This window comes from Miniopterus natalensis, chromosome 3, assembly GCF_054644295.1.
Source record: "Miniopterus natalensis isolate mMinNat1 chromosome 3, mMinNat1.hap1, whole genome shotgun sequence".
NCBI classification, from domain to species: Eukaryota; Metazoa; Chordata; class Mammalia; order Chiroptera; family Miniopteridae; genus Miniopterus; species Miniopterus natalensis.
This window is the reverse complement of record NC_142083.1, coordinates 8,163,917-8,182,094: the sequence shown is the minus strand read 5'-3', so window position 1 is coordinate 8,182,094 and position 18,178 is coordinate 8,163,917. Positions and strand designations below refer to the sequence as shown.

Below are 18,178 nucleotides of genomic sequence, written 5' to 3'. Positions count from 1 at the left end.
AAGAGACAATTTTTCTAATGATCTCAGTTGTCACCAGGCTCCCGGCAGGAAACAGAGGCACGTGCGATCCGGTCATTTGAGATGAATTTAGTGAAGGGACTGTTTGCACAAGCTCAGACAGATGTAAGGGAATCGAGAGGAAGCAATTGCCAGCTTCTGGAGACAGACAGGGAGGGCCACCAGGCAAGAGCTGTGACCTCCAGACGCGTGTCTGTGTCCCGTGAAAACCTCATGGGATGGCAGTTGAAGAACAAAGACTCTGACTCATTTCCCCCCACCCCCCCACTCTCCTGCTGGGGCTTCCCGATGGGTAGAACACAGCTGGGAGCCAGGCAGCTCAGCCTCCTGGGGCCCAGGACAGAGTGGAGAAGGGCAGGGGTGGGTCTGGGGGGACATAAGGAAGAAATCCACCTCAAGAAGGAACAATATCATCTCATATAGTAAGAGAATGGTGCCTTTTATGTGGATTCCAAAACTATGAGTTATTTCTTGGTCTTTCACTCATAGATTTAGAGCACAGACCTTATCTTGTGCATCTTTGCCTATTGAGCACATTGCATTGAACACAGGAGATCATCAGGTCTCACAGTCTAATTTTTGTTGATTGAGGGTTTGTAGACTCCTAGAGCTGGAAAGGACTAGCTGAGAGGAAGCTGAGGCCTGCAGTGACCCAGCAGCCTTCTCAAGGTCACTTAGTGGCAGATTCTGGGCAGGAACCCAGCCTGAGATTATCTTGTGAGTGGGATTCCCACTTTCTAAAGAATCAGTTCCCCAAACTATTTTACAACGTATCCGTTTATTCTTTCAGACTAATATTGAGCGCCTACTATGTACCAGGCACTGTTTTGGATGCTGAGAATTCAGCAGTGAAGGAAACAGGCCAAATCCCTGACCTTACAGAGCTCACGTTCTAGTCCGGCAGTCAGACAGAGAACAAATACATTTAAAAATGTAGGTAGCAGATCAGATGGTGATAAGGGCGATGGAGAAAAACAAAACTGACGATAGTAGTCAGAGAAAGCCTCCTGAGAAGGTGACATTTGAGCAAGAAGAGCTGGTGAACTCTCTGGATATATGTGCCTGGATCAATTATCTGTCTGTCTGTCTACCTATCTGCCTGTCCATCCGTCTATCCACCCACTGTGGGAAGAGCATTCCAGGCAAATGCTGAGGTCCTAATGCAAGAGCATCCTGGGTGTTCATTGCTCAGGGACAGAAGGAGGCCTCTGTGCCCTGGTTGGTAGGTCTGAGGGACAAGAGTGGAAGGAGATGAGGTCACAGTTGGTGGAGGCTGATTAGGACCCAGGAGACCCCAGGAGACCACTAGACTTTGCTTTTGCTCAAAGAGCAGTGGGGAGACTGGAAGATGGGTGGAGGGGAGGGTGTCGCTTGACCAGAGGAGTGGGAAGACCTTGCTTAGGTTTCAGCAAAATCTGAAGGAAGGACTCTAGAGGGGCGAAGGCAAGAGCAGGGAGAGCAACGTTATAATAATCCCCAAGCAGAAATAGCTTTTTTGTTGTCTCTAAAGAGAAAAAGTAATCCATACTTATTATTAGAAAAAAATTCAAACAACATAAAAAGTGCAAAATGTAAAGATGAAAATTATGTCTGATCTCAACATCGAGACATAATCACTATTAACATTTTGGTATATAATCTTCCAGAATTATTTTTAATCCAATGATGAGGTCATAGTACATACACACTTTCATTGTGTAACAAAATGCTATGCACATCTTTGAATATAGATCTACTGTGTTGATTTTAACAACCACAGTGTATTCCATGGTAAAGCTCTACCACATTTATCGAACTAATTCTTTATCGGTGGACATGTAGCTTGTTTCACTACTGCATACAAAGCGGGACCGCGTGGCAGTGTCCTGACTTATCTTTTGGCTTGTCCAAGTTTGTATTTCCCCTTTTGACATGTCAGTGGAGCAGGGCGGGTCAGGTCTGTTACCTCTCTGTGTTTGTTGATGGATAGACTGATGTGCACAGCCACAGGTAACATGGATGGCGTTTGACACCCAAGTCTTACTTGCTAGTCTAACCGTATCCACAGTTAAGACACTTTTGAGACAATTTTTTTTTTTTTTCAGAAGAAAAAAATCATCTGCTATAAGGATGAAAGTACCTATTTTTTTTTTTTTTTTTTTTTTAGCTCAGGTCTCGTATTGGACATTTTGGTAGCTCTAGCTTGTCACTTGCACCTGCGCTGAGAACAGAGATCTGTCACAGAACAGGACTGGTTGCCGTCTAACTCCACCCCTAGGGTCTACCATATTTAAAAATGTAAATGTATGCCCATCCTGGCCCAGTGGGATGTGCCTCCCATCAGTAGTCTTGATCACACAGTCCTCAGGGATTCCAGAGCCCAACAGGATCGGAGGATCCCGAACATTAGGGAACGACCCGCCAGGGGGCCTCAGGAGCAAGTCAGGAGACCCATCTCCAGGTGGCGGCGGTTCACAAGCCATCCAGCAGGTGGTGACAGGTCACAGACTTTCAGAGCCTGGAGAGCCCTTTAGAATTAGTTTGGATGGTTGAGAGGAAGGCAAAACAGAGCAGGTCTATTATACTGCCTTGGGTGGGGGACTTCGTCCATCACTAACTAGTCCCAGCCAAAATGGGAAAGGGCCACTAATTTCAGATTTTAGTTTTTGCACTAACATGTGTTGCAAACATCCGCTTCTCTGTGACTTCTCTTTCATGTCATCGTATCAATTACTGAATAGAGAGGTATTTTATTCATGTCGTTATAGTTCAGTTTTTCATCCAGGATGCATGTGTTCTAGAGTTTTTCAACCACTTCCTTTTTCTAAGGTCATGAAGCAAAATCCTGTATTTTATTCTAAACATCGACGTTTTTTGGTTTTCATATTTAGGGTTTTAACCTGCCTGGGATTTACTTATAGGTGTGGAGAAGCAGGAACCTCATTTACTACATTTTCTTCGTACAGATAACCAGCTACCCCAGCACCGATCCCCGGCCCACTCATCCTCTGTCCCGCTGACCTGTCACGGCACCTTCTGACGCCTCCCCTCCGTGCGCGCGTGGACCCGTTTCTGGGCTCTGCGGTCCCCTTTTTTATCCCTCCATCAGTGCCACCCTGCCCTAGTCTCTACAGCTTTATAAAGTCACGGTGCCTGGTGGTAATTCTGCTCCACGTTGCTCTTCAGAATTGCCCTGTCTGTCCTTGACCCTTTGCTCTTTAATATACATTTTAGAATCAGTTTTTCCCTTCCATGTAGAAACCTGTTGGGATTTTTAAAATCAGGATTATGCCATATATACTATGTATATATAGAAAAACTGCGATGCCTTTATAAAAACAAACAGGGTTTTATAAAATAAAAGCCGTCCTTAATTGATCAATGGAAGTTTGTATTTTGTGTGTTAGTTTTTCTGATAGTGGAATACCCTTGAACTTGTTTTTTATCCAGTCAGTGGTTTGACTGTTCTGGTTCTAAATAAATGCCTCCCTTTTAATGTTCTCTTTTCCTAATTAACAAAGTGCCAAGTAGAAAGAGATAAGTTATGCACTTTAATTATAATAGCCCCAGGCTCCTGGGAGAATTCTTATCACTGGCTTAGACTGTACATTCTGTCTTTAGTAAAACCTTCATGTAAGCCCTGGATTTGAGATCTAAGGTGGTGGGGCTGGCAGGACCCGACAGCAGAGAGCTTTATTCCAGGTTTCTCCCGGTCATGCTGTGTCTGGTCCTCTCTGTGTGTATTTCCTTCCTGTTACAAATGGGAAAGGACTGTTAGCCTGGGTTAGCATGAGAGATGGGGAGTTTGAGATGCTGCAGAGAGTACTTGACATGGCACCGCGAGTCCAGAATTCCAGATCATCTCTGCCACCAATGAGCTGCCTCCCTGGGCGAGTCGCGTGGACTCACTGAGCATCAGTTTACTCCTCTGTAAAATGCACTTTTGCTGGCTGATCGCTAAGGTCTTGCTACAAAAGGAAAAATTTCTTTGGCTCTGAGTCTTTGTAATTCCATATTCCTTTCCCCACTCTTATCTCACATCCTTTCTGTCCCCAAACTGAGAAGTAATTTCTGGCTCCTGGGAGATAAGTTATATACAGTGTCAAAACAGAGCAATTTTTATAAGGACCAAAGAACTTTATCCGGTGACTAATCCATGCCTTATTTATACTTGTCAAAATGAGCAGAGAATCTGGAATCATTTCCATGCCCATCATGGTACCATTTTGCACCTGCAGCCACACATCACGGTCCTTTTCTGGAAAGAGGTTCCTTCAAGATGGACTTCCTAGGATGGGTTGGGGGCAGGAAGTCACTTCTCTTCTGTGGCCTCGGTTCACACATTTATGAAATGGGCAGTTAGGACTGGGTGCTGTCTAAGTTTCTCTCACCTTTAAACTTCTAGTCTGAGTTGGGGAAGGGACAGGAACAGTGGCAGTTTCGAGGGTATGTCTTTGGATTTAGGGGCAGAGTCTCCCCGTGTAAGGTTTCCTCTCCATGCACATCCTGTTGGGTCAGGACGGACAGAGAGAGCCCACCGTAGACTAGCAGCATCGCAGGAGAGGAGATCTTGGCCGTTGGTAACCACGTGATGTGTTAATTAAATGGGGGAGGGAAGGAATATCAAGAGTCTAAAATAAGGTTTCTGCCCTCCAGGGGTCCACAGCTGAGTTGGGGAACACAAGGACAGGCATTCAGAGATGTAAATACTGTCTGAAACATCTATTGATTTCATCAACCTATGGAGCTGGTTCCGAGCTCACGACTAGGGGCAAATGTCCGTGTGCCGACAGCCCCATCCAGGAGGAGATGCAGGAACACCCAACAGGTCTCGGCAGCTCCATCTTTTGTGGAGTCACCATTTTTCCTCCAAAAGAATCTGATGTTTTCTTGTTAAAATGTCTCTTGATTCTGGCCGTTGGATGCTGCCCTGTGTCTCCACAGAATGCGTGTAGCTGGAGGGATGGAAAGCTTTGCAGAAGGATGTAGGAGAGGGAACAGGATGGCAGTGTGGAGAAGAGCATTAAGCAGAGTCTTGGGGTAAGAAAACACAAGACATATTCAGGAGTCAACTGGTAGACCCTCTTAGCTATTAAGACCTTTGAAGAGGGGGGAAAAAGCTGAAGACACAATTTGGAGGCAGATCCTGAGAGGCACGATGTAATCAAAGAGAGTCCAAGGATAAACTCTAGCTCTGCCATCTACTATCTCCATGCCTTTGAGCAGGATCTTTCATCTTTCTGAGTTTATGTACCCATAGGTAAAATGGGAGTAATAATGCCAGTTTCAGAGGATTTTGTGAGGATTACAGAAACAATGTCTGAAAAGCTCCTGGCACAGTAAAAATGATCAGGAAATGTTAGTCGTCTAAATCCCAGGCGCCTCTACCTGCACAGTGGCTCTTCTCTTACAGGGGACTTGGAGAACGGCACCCGGACAGGCCTGGCTGGGACTTAGGCTCGGCCAGGTACAGGGTCTCTGATCTTGGCCGGGTCACTTCACCTCTGAGCTTCAGCTCAGTTATCCACAAAGTGAACTGGACCGTACTTACTTACCTAACAGGATCACTGTAAAGTTTAGGAACTTATTATGTTAAACACTCAGCAGCGTGTGTTTGTGTTCGCAGGGGAGAGGCAGTGGGCTTCAATCGGTAACGGTGGTGGGAGAAAAAAGGAGTAGGAGCGGCTGGTATCACCGAGATCCTTGGATTCTTGACCAGGGAGCCTGGGTTTATCTTGTAGGCAAGGGGGGTGGGGGGCAGATCTTTGAAGGTTTTTTTTCAGATAGGGAATCATAAGAGGAAGGATCTTGACGTTGATGAGACTAGAACAAGAATTAGAAAAGCATGCACAGGGCAAGAAAGAGCACTCTGGGCACCGGTGAGAGACGAGCCTACCGAAGGTCCAACCCAGCTTGCTTCGTGAAAGTGCCGTGTAGCTCTATTACCAAACGGATTCTTTCCTCTGAAATCCGACAGTTCTGAATGTATGAGGGAAGCTGACATGGAAATGGACAGCGAGAAAGAGAGAGAGAGAGGAAAGAGACCCAGAGAAAGAAAGAGAGGCTCGGAGGGAGGCAGAAAGATTCGCAGATGCAGAGACCACAGGGGGGAGCCGTCTTCTAGGCTCCCCGACTTCCTGCGTGCAGACATCTGGCGCCCAGCTGTGCAGGCTGCAGGCAGGTGGCTTGGAGAGCTCGCGTCAGGTATAAATCTGGCACCGGCAGGCCTGAGTTTTCAGCTGACGTGTGGGCCGTTTGAAATAAAACGGGAATTGGGGTGGAGGTGGCGCGTTATCCCACCTCCCCCGAGATGCGCCTGAGCCCCTGCAAACAGCTCCTTCCGCGGGCTCCGGATCCTCTGCCGGCCACACTTCCCCCTCCAGGCCCCCGGCAGATTTCTGCCCAGAGCTGCCCGCTGAGAACACTTCCCACCCTCCCTTCTGTCCTCTCCTTTAGCCTTGTTTCCAGCCTGCTTGCTGCTTTGCTTAGAAGGGGGTGCATTTGCTTTTGTGAGAAAGATGTTTGGCTTAGCTTTTCTGAAAGCAGACTGTCTTTAAGTTCAGTTTGTTTTTAATGTTCTCTCTCTCTCTCTTCTTCCTCCCACCCTCCCTCCCTCCCTTCCTTCCTTTCCCTGTCATCTAAACACTGGATGTCTAATAACTAGTGGGCATCAAAAACCTACAAAAGTCGGCTCTGTGGCCCGCATTGCCCCTGCCCTCGAGACTGGTGCCTTGTGTGCCTGTTGGGGGAAGGCGGCTGGGGCCTGCCCTTGCTCAAACCTGCTGGGAGGAGGTGGGGTGCTACGGAGCAGAACTCTGAGAGACTCCCACCTGGAAAGTGCTTCTGGGTCTAGCCCAAGTCAGGACTGCTGCAGATCAGTAGACTCCCTGGTTGACAACCGAATAAAAATGCGAATCTGACCATCCCCCAAAGGACAATGCCAGTATTGTCTCCTGAGAGTTCTTCTCAGCCCACCTTCCAGCGCTGCTGAAAGATTCCATTGTCCTGCTCAGTTGAATGGAAATGGTTGGCCCCCAGGATACCACACAGGGCCCCTTTTTCCTGGGTGTGGGAGTGCTTGCTCCAGTCTCTTTCTTATTTTAAAGAATTTTCAAGAAAAAATATACACAATATATAAATGTAATATGAACACTCACATGTACCAGCACCTATCTTAAGAAATAGAATATTCTAGATACTCTTGAGGTCCTGTAACACCTCATGCACATCCTTCTAACTTCCACAGGTATATTTGTCACTGTCTTACTTAACCATTTAAACTACATGTATGTGTATTTTTAAATAAGATATTAAGTTTTGCTTGCTGTTGACTTTTATATAAATGGCATTAAACTGGATGTGGTTTTTTGCAACTTGCATTTTTGGCCTGAAATGATGTAAGATGAAGCCATGTTGCCTTATTAAATGCTCATTCATTCATTTCCTCTGCCACACAGCATTCCTTTCCATAGATATGCTATAATTCATTCATCCATTCTCTGTTGAGAGATATTTGGGGTGTTACTTGCTATTATAAATAACAAATTTAAGATCTTTTTTACGGTTACAAATTCTGACGCTATGAACATGTCTTGCGCGTGCCCTGGTACATGGTTTTCCAGATTTTGTAAGTTAGGGTAGGATTGCTGGGTCCAAAAGCATGAACGTTTTCTACTTTATCAAATGTGTCCAAGTGCTTTGCAGAATGGTTGTGCCGTCTAACATCAGTGAATACGAGTTCCCGTTGACCCCAACCTTGGTGGTACTTTTTATTGCCCAGCTTTGACATTTTTGCCAGCCGTGTCAGTATAAAATGGCAGCTCTTTCTGGGTTTAACTGGCATTTTCTTGATTACTTACGAGATGAGCCACTTTTCCTCTTTTGGGGTCATTGATGCTTCGTCTTCCGTGTTGAATTCGTGTGTGCCCAAGACATCCCAGACCCTTCGGTGCCGCTGTAGGTGACTGAGGCAGGGTAGACGGGCGCAGGATGGGCTGCCAGCAGTGTGCTGCTTTTCTCTGTGAAGGCCCCGAGGAGGCGGGAAGTGGCCGCTATGGACCCCATTACCTCACGAGCACGGGAGTGGGTGACGATGACGACGGATTTGAAGACGACTTGGATTTGGATATTTCCTTTGAGGAGGTAACGAAAATCTCTGCTCTTAAAACCCAGGGTGTTTTTTGTTTTCTTGCTGAACAAGGCAGTTTGGCCGATGGACTGTGAGCATTTTACTTAAAACTGACTTAAATGGGCTCATTTGCTTTTAACACATTTATTTCCTCTGACTGTTAGGCTCCAGGTGATCATAAATTAGCAGTGATTAAGTACTACCCACGCTGATGTTCCAGGGGCAGCCCTGCCTGCTGACTTCCCGGCCCAGCCAAAACATATTGAGATTTCCCACCAAGCGAACTTTTACAAAGTCAGGTATTATAAGGAAATGAACAATTCCTTGATGATTCCATCTTTGTGGTATTGTAATAATAATAATAAACCAGCCCGGCTGGCGTGGCTCTGCGGTAGAACGTCGACCTATAAGCCAGGAGGTCACGATTCAACTCCCAGGCAGGGCACATGCCTGGGTTGCGGGCTTGATCCCCAGTAGGGGACATGCAGGAGGCAGCCGATCAATGACTCTCTCACTATGGATGTTTTTATCTCCCTCTCCCTCTCCTTTCCTCTCTCTAAAATCAATAAAAACATTTAAAAAATAAATAATAATAATAAACCATGTAATATCAGCTTTACTACTGATTTTCTGAGTAATAAAAAGCAAGGTACTAAAAATCCTGAGCCTCAAGTTCTTTATCCGTAAACTGGGGTCAGTGCTGTCTGCCCAGTCTATATCCCAGGGTGTGGGACATACCAGAAGTGGCATGTTTTCAAGTACCAGGCATCCACCATAAGCTGGCAGTCTAATTACTGGTGCTCTGTGTCAATCCTTTCCTGGCTTTAGGTTAAACCACTTCCTGCTACCCAAGGAGAGAATACGAAATTATTGGTGGAACCCAAGACTGCGCCAAGATCAAACCCAAAGGCCCTTTCTAGGCTTGTGCCCCCTACCCCAGCATCTCTCCTTACGCCTGCCGTGGCTCCCCAGCCCACCCCAGCGAAGAGAGAAGGAAAGGATGGCGTGCCTACGATGCCGAGGCTCTTTCATATTCCTTGTGATGAAACTCTCTGCCCTGTTGACAGCTTTTGTGCCAATGACTACACCTGGGGGCGCTCACGATGCCACTGCAACCTGGGCAAAGGTGGTGAGAGCTGCTCAGAAGGTAGGCCACTGGTGGGGGAATAGCATGGTGGTGGGGTTGGCCCCACTGGAAACCAGAGGGCAGTTTTGCGGTTCACCTAAGATAAGCCCCTTCTTCCATGCATCAGTCATTAAATTAGCTACACGGGGCAAATGTGAGGCCACTTCCATTGCGTGGTTGGAGAACAACCCGATTTCTATGTGTGCCAAGCGGGTAATACTTTTGGTGCGATGAATAAATCACCCGGATGGCACCTTGGGGAGGTGGTCTTTACTTTAATCACATGTCTACTGAAAAAATGCAGCCGAGATATGTGCATGCAAATTAAGAAGGGTCATAATTGGGCCCACGTATGTTACACAGATGTACTGCTGGACAGCAGGTGTCGGTAATCTTACAGCCACCTTCGGTGTAGGGTAGCAGGCGAGAGTCTCCAAAGGCCCAGGTCCTCCCTGAGAACTTCAGGAGCTCAGAGTCCCCCAGAATGAGGATTCTAGGTGCAAAACATAGAGAAAAGAAGACCGTGAACTAGGTTTAACAGATGAGAGGTTTTCACCTAATGACACCCAAGTAGCGGTGTGCATTGATTTTTGCATTTGAAGAAGAGAGGAAACGTCGGCTTCTGGGTTGTCTTTTTATCTTTTCAGATATTGCTATACAGTATCCTCAGTTCTTTGGCCACTCTTATATGACCTTTGAACCTCTGAAGAACTCTCATCAGGCATTTCAGATCACTCTCGAATTCAGGGTAAGAAGGATTCGTTGTTTTATGAGTGCCCATTGGACATCCTGTCACAGGAGGAGGGGGAGGGGGCAGAGGAAGCCTGTTCACAGGGTAGCAAGGATGACAGGCGCATTCACACGTTCAAGGGCACCAGCAAGGGCAGGTGGGTTCTGCATGTGACTGAACCATGGACGTGGCTGGTCTGAGGTTCCCAGAGAGAGTGTTTGAATCCCAGCCATGTTGCTCATAAAGTGACTCCTCCCTGGCCAGGACATTAGAAGGCACGATGCTTCCTCACTCCCAAACCCCGTGAAAGGGAGCCCAAGTGTCTGCTTCATTGCTGCGGCTGTAACAGAGCAAACAGAAACTGAAATACCCTGGCGTGGAGTAGATGTTCTCTGATCTGAACCAACTGCACATCAGAATTCAACCAGCGACTTCGGCTTAACGCGGTTCTTTTGGGTATCTCAGAGGACATGAGAATGTCTGGAGATCTGGAAACAAGTCCCCTTTCAGGTCACGGTCACAATTTTTTTTTTTTTTAAATTGACTTTAGAAGGAGAGGAAGGGAGAGGGAGAGAGAGAGACATTGATTTCTTCATGCAAATCATACACCCACTGGTTGATGCCTGTTTGTGCCCCGACTGGGGATCGAACCCACAACCTTGGTTCACCAAGACAATGCTCCAACCAACTGAGCCACCTGGCCAGGGGGTGGTCACAATGTTGAGTGACCAGAAGATGATCTGTTGCAGCCCAGGATGGCCAGCACGGGTGAAAACCAGACCAGGCTATTAGCTGGGCTCTGCATGGTCCTGCTCTTGATAGAAGGAAAGAAGCAAATTTGTGTGCTTCTCGGAGGAGGGAAATTAGGAAATAAATAAATGAAGGCTGACTACAGGATGCTGTCTGGGGAGATAGAGCTGATGAGCACAGGAACCGCCTCTCTGCGACCCTGGTCTTTGTGCCCGTGGTTTCCCGGAGGCTCTGCTGGTGGATCCACAGAGCCAGGAAGGAGCAGGTTGACTACGGGGCTGCCCTCCCCTTTGTCGCCTCCCTGCCATTCCTCACACCGTTTATACCACTGCCGTTGGGGCATTAGAAGTGAACCGGGACTACGTACCTGGGGATGCTTGCCCGTTTGTTAGGACCACAGACGAGGGAGCTCAAGCTCCCCACTCATGAGTGTGTCCAGGTGGCGCCCGATGGACGTGGCGGGGCTCACCATTCCCCTGGCTCTTGTTTGTCTCACAGGCAGAGGCGGAGGACGGCTTGCTGCTCTACTGCGGGGAGAGCGAACACGAGAGGGGCGACTTCATGGCCCTGGCTATCATCCGACGCTCACTCCAGTTCAGGTGACTCTGCCAAAAGCCCACAGATTTTTCAATACTACTCTATGTTATATTCCCATTTTTATAGTGGGAGCAAAGTAAATGCAGGATGATAAGGAACAGCGTGTGTGAGGTGGCCACGGGCCAGTCTACTAAGTCCTGGAGTGTCGGGAACACGAGGTGACCTTTGCAGCGTTTGGAACCCGGTGACCATTCATTCGTTCAATAGCAAGTGTTTCTTGAGCACCCGCAGTGTCCCAGGCTCCGCTGTAGATCCTGGGATGCAGTGGTGAGCCACAGCGCTCAAGTCCCGTCCCTCCTGGGCTCTGTGGATGTGATCAGATGAAGGCTGGAATCTTCTCCATGTCGTCTACGGTCAATACAACTGACGGTCATGGAGAGCAGAGAGGAGCCAGCAGCCTCCTGAGAGCTCCCAGAGGCTCAGGCCCCATCCTTGCCTTCCCTCGGGGCTGTGGTGGCCTGTCTGGCTACCTCCTCTGGCCTGGTCATTCCTCTCCCAGCACTCTGTGGAAGCCACCTTGAGTTTGCGCATGGTTTCCCTGGGCAGGGTGCAGCGGAGGTGGGAGTGTTTTAGCTGCCTTCAGGGAGGTGCACACGGCACGGATGTGAGAACCGCCCGTGAGAATCAGCCTTGTCCTTCTCTGCAGTGCACTTGTTAAGATCCTGAGGATGCCATCCCCCCCTGCCTGACCCTCAGCAAGAGACAGCCTCTCCAGGCCTGCGCTTCCTCCCAGGGCTACTGTGAGCATTACACGAGTTAATGCGTGAGAGTGCTTAGAGCGGTGCCTGACCCGTAGCAAGCTCCCAGTCAGCATCAACCACTGTTGTCTTTTGATTATTTCAGCACAAAACAATACCTTGGGTTGGAAAATAAGTTGGAGGAGACTGTTGAGCATTGCACTTGGGGTAGAAATGCCCCCCTCCCCTGCTTCCTTGGCTCAAGGCTTTGGCTCATGGGAGCCTGATGTCAGTCACCAGGATCGGGCAGAGGTTCTCACCTGCTGGGGCTGTAACACTTGGGGGACCTGATGGGCTCCGGTAGCACCAGTGGTTATTGGCTGGTGTAGCTGTCCATCCCGGCAGCTCCCACTCGTGATTCTGGTATCTTCCTGCAGTGCCTCTGACCCCTCTCCACTCCACTGAGGATCATGAGACAGAGGGAGCCATGAGAGTGGCCGGAATTGGCTCAGGTCCTGATGAGGACCATGCTTCCTTCCCCACCAGCGATCTTGGGACCCACGGGGAAGTGGCATGGTGGCTGTTTGGAAGTTGACGGGAAAGGGTCAGAATTCTAGATGTCAGGCATAGTGACCAGTGGGCACCCCGGGACGTAGGGAGGGTGAGGGAAAAAGAAAAAAAGAATGCAGCCATCTGAAAATGCTCCCTGTGCGCCCCCCACACCTCGCCCCTGAGCGCGAGCCTCCTGGGAACCTGCCCCTGCATTGGGCGCAGCTGAACTCGGGTGGCAGCGCTGGCCGGCTGGTCAAGAGGAGTGTGAAAACTTGGCTTTTGACATTTTATTAATATCACTGAGCCTGTTGTTTGGAAGTCGGAGGAAGTCCCCAGAGAAATCCCTGAAAGCAGAATGACTCCAGTTCGGGTTCCCTGCACCTTGAATCTAATTCAGGCGCCTGGTCATCTCTGGAAAGGACTGGGATGTTCTTAGTTGCCCATGATTTTCTGAGCTGCAGAGAAAGTCGGGTTAGAGAGGCCCCACATTTAAAGGTTTTATGGACAGGTTAGAAATGACTAGACTGACCTCATCCCAGAGAACAGGCTTCTAGTTCTTCCACGCTTACATTTAAACTGCCCTTGATATTTGTAAGCCTAATTCTGAACAGGTTGGCTCTCAGAGAAGCCATCACCCTGAGATGATGTCCTTGGGGCCTGAAAACACAATGAGCTGGTTGATCAGAGAATCTTTCCTTTGCTTCCTCCGCAGGTTTAACTGTGGAACTGGGGTTGCCATCATCGTAAGTGAGACCAGAATCAAACTCGGGAGCTGGCACACAGTCACGCTCTACAGAGATGGGCTGGAAGGGCTGCTGCAGCTGAACAACAACACGCCGGTGACAGGCCAGTCCCAGGTGAGTGCAAGCCTCACTCCCTGCCCACCCACCTGGCACTCACCCTAAGCATCCTGAGGGGCCCCGCCACAGAGGGCTGAGGCAGGCTTGGCAGGATGCAGGCTCTGGATGGGCCATTTCTCATGGTGAACCCATGCAGCTGAGCTCCGGCCTGCTCCTGCGGGGTCTTGCCACTCTAGGTGGGCTTTCAGGGCGCACATCCATCCCCCATCTACCCGAGAGGAGAACGGAATCCGCAAGCGTCATTGCGGTAGGCACCCAGGGACGTGTTCTTTTCCCACAAGGACATGAAAGCCAGGGTCAGGGGAAGAAGCCATTATTAGTGCCAGACCCAAAGCTGCTTTTGGGACGGGGTGGGTGTTGCAATCCTGCGGCTTTGGAAAATAGTTCCAGGAGGTTCACTTGGTTCGATATGCAGGAACAATCCATTCATCTGCCTTTTTGGGGGACTGTGATTATGGGAAGTGGTGAAACAGTTTAACCATTGGGCTGCTCAGCAAATCACCCAGGTAGTCACATATTTGTCATCCTTGGGTCAATTTTAGGACCTCGTTTGGAATAAACAGTTTGGGTTAGCAGCCTGCCCAGGAACCGAACCTATAATTATAATCAGTCAGGTGTCCGTATCCTGAGGGAAAATGTAGCAAGAAGGCCTTTGTGTACATGCGGACAGCTTCCTCCCTGCCTGGGCCCTTCGCCACTCTTTGCTGGCAAGACTTGTTAAATGAAGGGCCACGCCTCGCTGATCCCCGTTAATCTGGACCCCGATGGTTCCAAAGGAACAGGAATCCAAATAGAATGAGTGCGAATCCAGCGCAATCACTCACACATGTATTTCTAAGGAAGGAAAAACCAGAATAAATGAACTACAGAGTCACGTCAGTGCCAGGACAATAGGCCCAATGCGATTAAAATTAAGTTTGATAGGAATAAAGCAGCTTTGGACTTGGGTCCAAAATACTAACATGAAAACAGGATGAAGAAGCTATAATAGAAGCAACACCTGTGAAAATACCTTAAGATTTAAAGCAAGAAAGTTCAAGGAAGGTTAACCAACAGAGCCATGTGGTGACAACAAGCTAAAGAAATTAGAGGTTATGTTAATAGAGGTATACCATCTAGGAAGAGGGAGGTGATGATCCTGTTTTATTCTGGTGACCCTGATCCTCTAAGAGGATTGTATTCAGATCTGTGATTACACTCTGACAGGGTTACAGACAAACCAGAGCATGTTCAAAGAGCAGCCACTGAAACAGGAAGGTGACTTGAAGTCCCTGGAATGACTGATTGAAGGAGCACTGTTTAGTTTGGAGAAGATGAAGGTGTGGATGGTGGCTTTTTACCTGAGTCAAAGAGAAAGTGTTGGGGAAGGACTTACTCTGTGGATCCCAAGGCTGAAGCTGAATGGGGTGAGCCGCAGGAGCCAATTTTAGCTTTACCTAGTCGTGTAAAGGTGTACAGATGTGCAACAGACTTTCTCAGGCGATGACTCCCTGTCCTTGGGAGTGTTCCAAAAGTAGCTTATCTAAACCTCTTGGTAAGGATGTTCAAGGAACCCAGCAGTCAATGGGAACTTGGGTTATATGAGGTTTCATATTTTTCTGATCCTAAGAGTCTGCAGTTTTAATAGATATAAGAATTAATTGCAAGAAGCATATAATTTTATGGATACTCAGGGCAACGTTTGTCCCTCTCTGCTACCAGGACTCGCTAAGCAAGTTGTATAAGCAGGACCACAGATGTGGAATGTTTAATAAACTGACTTGGGAGAAAATGACTCTGTCTTAAGTTGGAGTTCCCCAGAAACAGACCTGAGATGAGGAGTCTTGTGCGAGTGGTGCATTAAGACACGGATGCCATAGGAAACCTGCAGTGGCGGGGAGAGATGGACAGGGAAGGGCAAAAGTCAGCAGGAGTGGCATCTCAGGCACAGCTCTTCAGGGCCTGGCTGCAGGCTGACCCCGCAGGGGAGCTTGAGTATAAGTTACACCTCAGAGTGATTCCAGCCCAAAGCAAGTGAATTGAATTTTCATACTTTTGCGCTCATTGAAAACTGTTAAGGGCTGTGCCAGGGGAATGCAAACTCTGGGGCAATCCCAGTTCCCTGCATAAGCAGGCAAAGCAGGCTCTAGGGACCTGAAGGCAGCCCTCATCAGAGGAAGGAAAGGGCTAAGCTCAAAGACTGTCACCTGGGATGTCGCGAAGGGAGCCTCAAAGTAACCGGCTGCCCTACGATGCGTCTGTTGCTCCAGAGGAGAAAAGGCTAGGGGTGCCAGGCCCCTGCCATGGTCCCGGGTCAGGGAACAGGGCCAGAGGGTGAGTGTCAGGATGCTGACGAAATAAGCCAACAGGGCACTCAGTCCATGTAATGAAAGCAGGAGGCCAGTGGCTGCCAAACACAGTCCTTCAGCTTCACTGTGAGCACTTTAAACCTGCCCAGCTCGAGCTCAGTATACTGTTTACAAAGGAGTCTTTTCTATTCACTAGCAAAGATAAAGCAATGACTATATCTTCTGCTTTTTGGTGACAGTGTAAAGGAGAAAGGTTACATTTCAGTGGCTTAGCTTCTGGACACTTTGTAAGTCTGGCAGCTTGCCTTCTCCCAACCCCCTCCTATGCAGCCATGCATCCAAATGGATGGGATATTCCCACAATTGAAGGACAAATGGCCACGGGTGACTTAATTTTGTGCCACCTAACGCTCAGCTTTGTATTTCGTAACCCCAAAACCTGCAACCCAGGTTGCGGTTTGCTCTAAAACTGAAAATGTCTCCACCTAACTGTAATAACACTTTAAAAAAGAAAAGAAAAGCTGTATCCATGAGCAAATTTCCAAATATTTTGCAACAAAATCTGTTTGGACATTCCCCCGCCCAGTGTTTCTTTGCAGGATGTAGTATAAAGGTGACCGGGACAGAGAAAGGGTAAATGTTAGCCCACGATACACAAAATTAACATTATCACCTTCGAAATACAGAGCAGCCCTGTGACCCATCCAAGGTACACAGTAAACCGGTGTCAGGACTGGAAAGGGAAAGTTTTCTTTGGATGCCCAGCCTGGTCCACGGCCTGCTGGGTTGCTCTTGGCTCTGGCCTCCCCTCCCTTCCTTTCCAGGCGCTCCAGAACCCTCCTCGCTCCAGACAGCCCTCCGAGGAGCTCGCCGAATTCCCCAGGGTGACCGTGGGTTTAATTTCGCTGTAGGGCAATGTCTTAAAGATAAATACGGGTGGCTGCAAACTACCCCCTAATCATGTACCTCATTAAAATCAGTTGCATTTTTGGCTTTTGATTTTGTTTAGTGAATCGGTTTTCTTGTTTCTTAAAGGGCCAGTACAGTAAAATTACCTTCCGGACGCCCCTTTATCTTGGTGGGGCTCCCAGTACCTACTGGTTGGTCAGAGCAACAGGAACGCACCGAGGCTTTCAAGGCTGCGTGCAGGCGCTCGCGGTGAACGGGGAGAAGATGGACATGAGGCCCTGGCCGCTGGGCCGAGCCCTCAGCGGGGCCGATGTGGGTGAGTGGCTGCTGGTGGGCTGGGGGCGCTCGGGGGATGGCCTTTCTGGTGGGGGCCGGGGACAGGGGGTGAGCAGCTTAGTGAGTTGCAGCCTTAGGCGGCTGGTGGATGCAGAACCTCAGGAGGAGGTGGGCCCAGGGGAGATACTGGTGCTCTGCAGACCCTGGGCCTGGACACCAAGACGTGGAAACGGGAGGGCGCAGCCAGCCAGCCCGACTGTAGGTGGCTGCACCCCGGGCCTCTCTGAAATGCGGCCTGGGCTCACCCCACAGAGCAGCAGGCAGGCGGGCCCTTTCGCCCGTGCCCACCCCGCCCGGTGGAAAAGCTGGCACAGTAATGGAAGAAGAGCTTTCTCATGCTCTCTGCTCCTAAGAGAAATGGGCAGATTCTAATTCTGGACCACCATGCCCAGCACTTTCCCGTAGGCCCTCTCCTTTACTCCTCACACTCACTCTAGGAGGTAAAAATTATTATTATACCTGTTTTATATGTGAAAAAAAAATGGGGCTAGTAAAAGTTAATAACTCATCCAAAATAACAGGCAGAGCTAGGACTGATTTTTTTTCTTTTCTTTTTTTTTTTAATTAAGATGTTATTTTTCGAGAAGTTTGAGAGTCACATCAAAATTGAGGGAAGGGCCCCGCTGGTGTGGCTCAGCAGTTGCGCATCAATCCATGGACCAAGAGGTTGCCAGTTCAATTCCCGGTCAGGGCACATGCTCAGGTTTCGGGCTCAATCTCCAGTAGGGGATGTTCAGGAGGCAGCCAGCCGATCGATGTTTCTCTCTCATTTATGTTTCAATCTCTCTCTATCCCTCTCCCTTCCTGTCTCTCTAAAAATTAATAAAAACTTATTTTTCTTAAAAAATTGAGGGAAGGTACCCAGATTTCCTGTACACCACCCATCCCAACACAGCATAGCCTCCCCCGTTAGCAGTATCCCCTACCAGAGTGGTGCGCTCGTTACAGAGGATGAACTTACACTGACACGTCATAATCACCCAAAGCCCATAGTTCACAGTGTGCTTCACTCTTGGTGCTGGACATTCTGTACGTTTGGACAAATGTACAGTAATATATATTCATCATTATGGTATCATACAGAGTATTTTTAGTGCCCTAAAAATCCTCTGTGCTCTGCCTGTTCATCTCTCTCCTCCCACCTCCAACCCTGGGCAACCACTGATCCCTTTTTTTTTTTTTTTTTAAAGAGAGTATTTTTTTCTTTTTTTTTTTTTTTTTAATCTTT

The 18,178-nt window shown here is 48.5% G+C and overlaps 1 protein-coding gene across 1 annotated transcript in view; it reads left to right on the top strand.

Moving 5' to 3' along the window:
- EGFLAM (EGF like, fibronectin type III and laminin G domains) overlaps positions 1–18,178 on the top strand; it is a 129,081-nt gene that overhangs the window by 75,957 nt on the left and 34,946 nt on the right. Inside the window, exons 8-13 of the mRNA XM_016223949.2 lie at positions 8,024–8,139; positions 8,954–9,272; positions 9,899–9,999; positions 11,230–11,330; positions 13,270–13,414; positions 16,741–16,930. Of these exons, the coding sequence (XP_016079435.2) occupies positions 8,024–8,139; positions 8,954–9,272; positions 9,899–9,999; positions 11,230–11,330; positions 13,270–13,414; positions 16,741–16,930 (972 nt within the window). The remainder of the gene's footprint in view (positions 1–8,023; positions 8,140–8,953; positions 9,273–9,898; positions 10,000–11,229; positions 11,331–13,269; positions 13,415–16,740; positions 16,931–18,178) is intronic.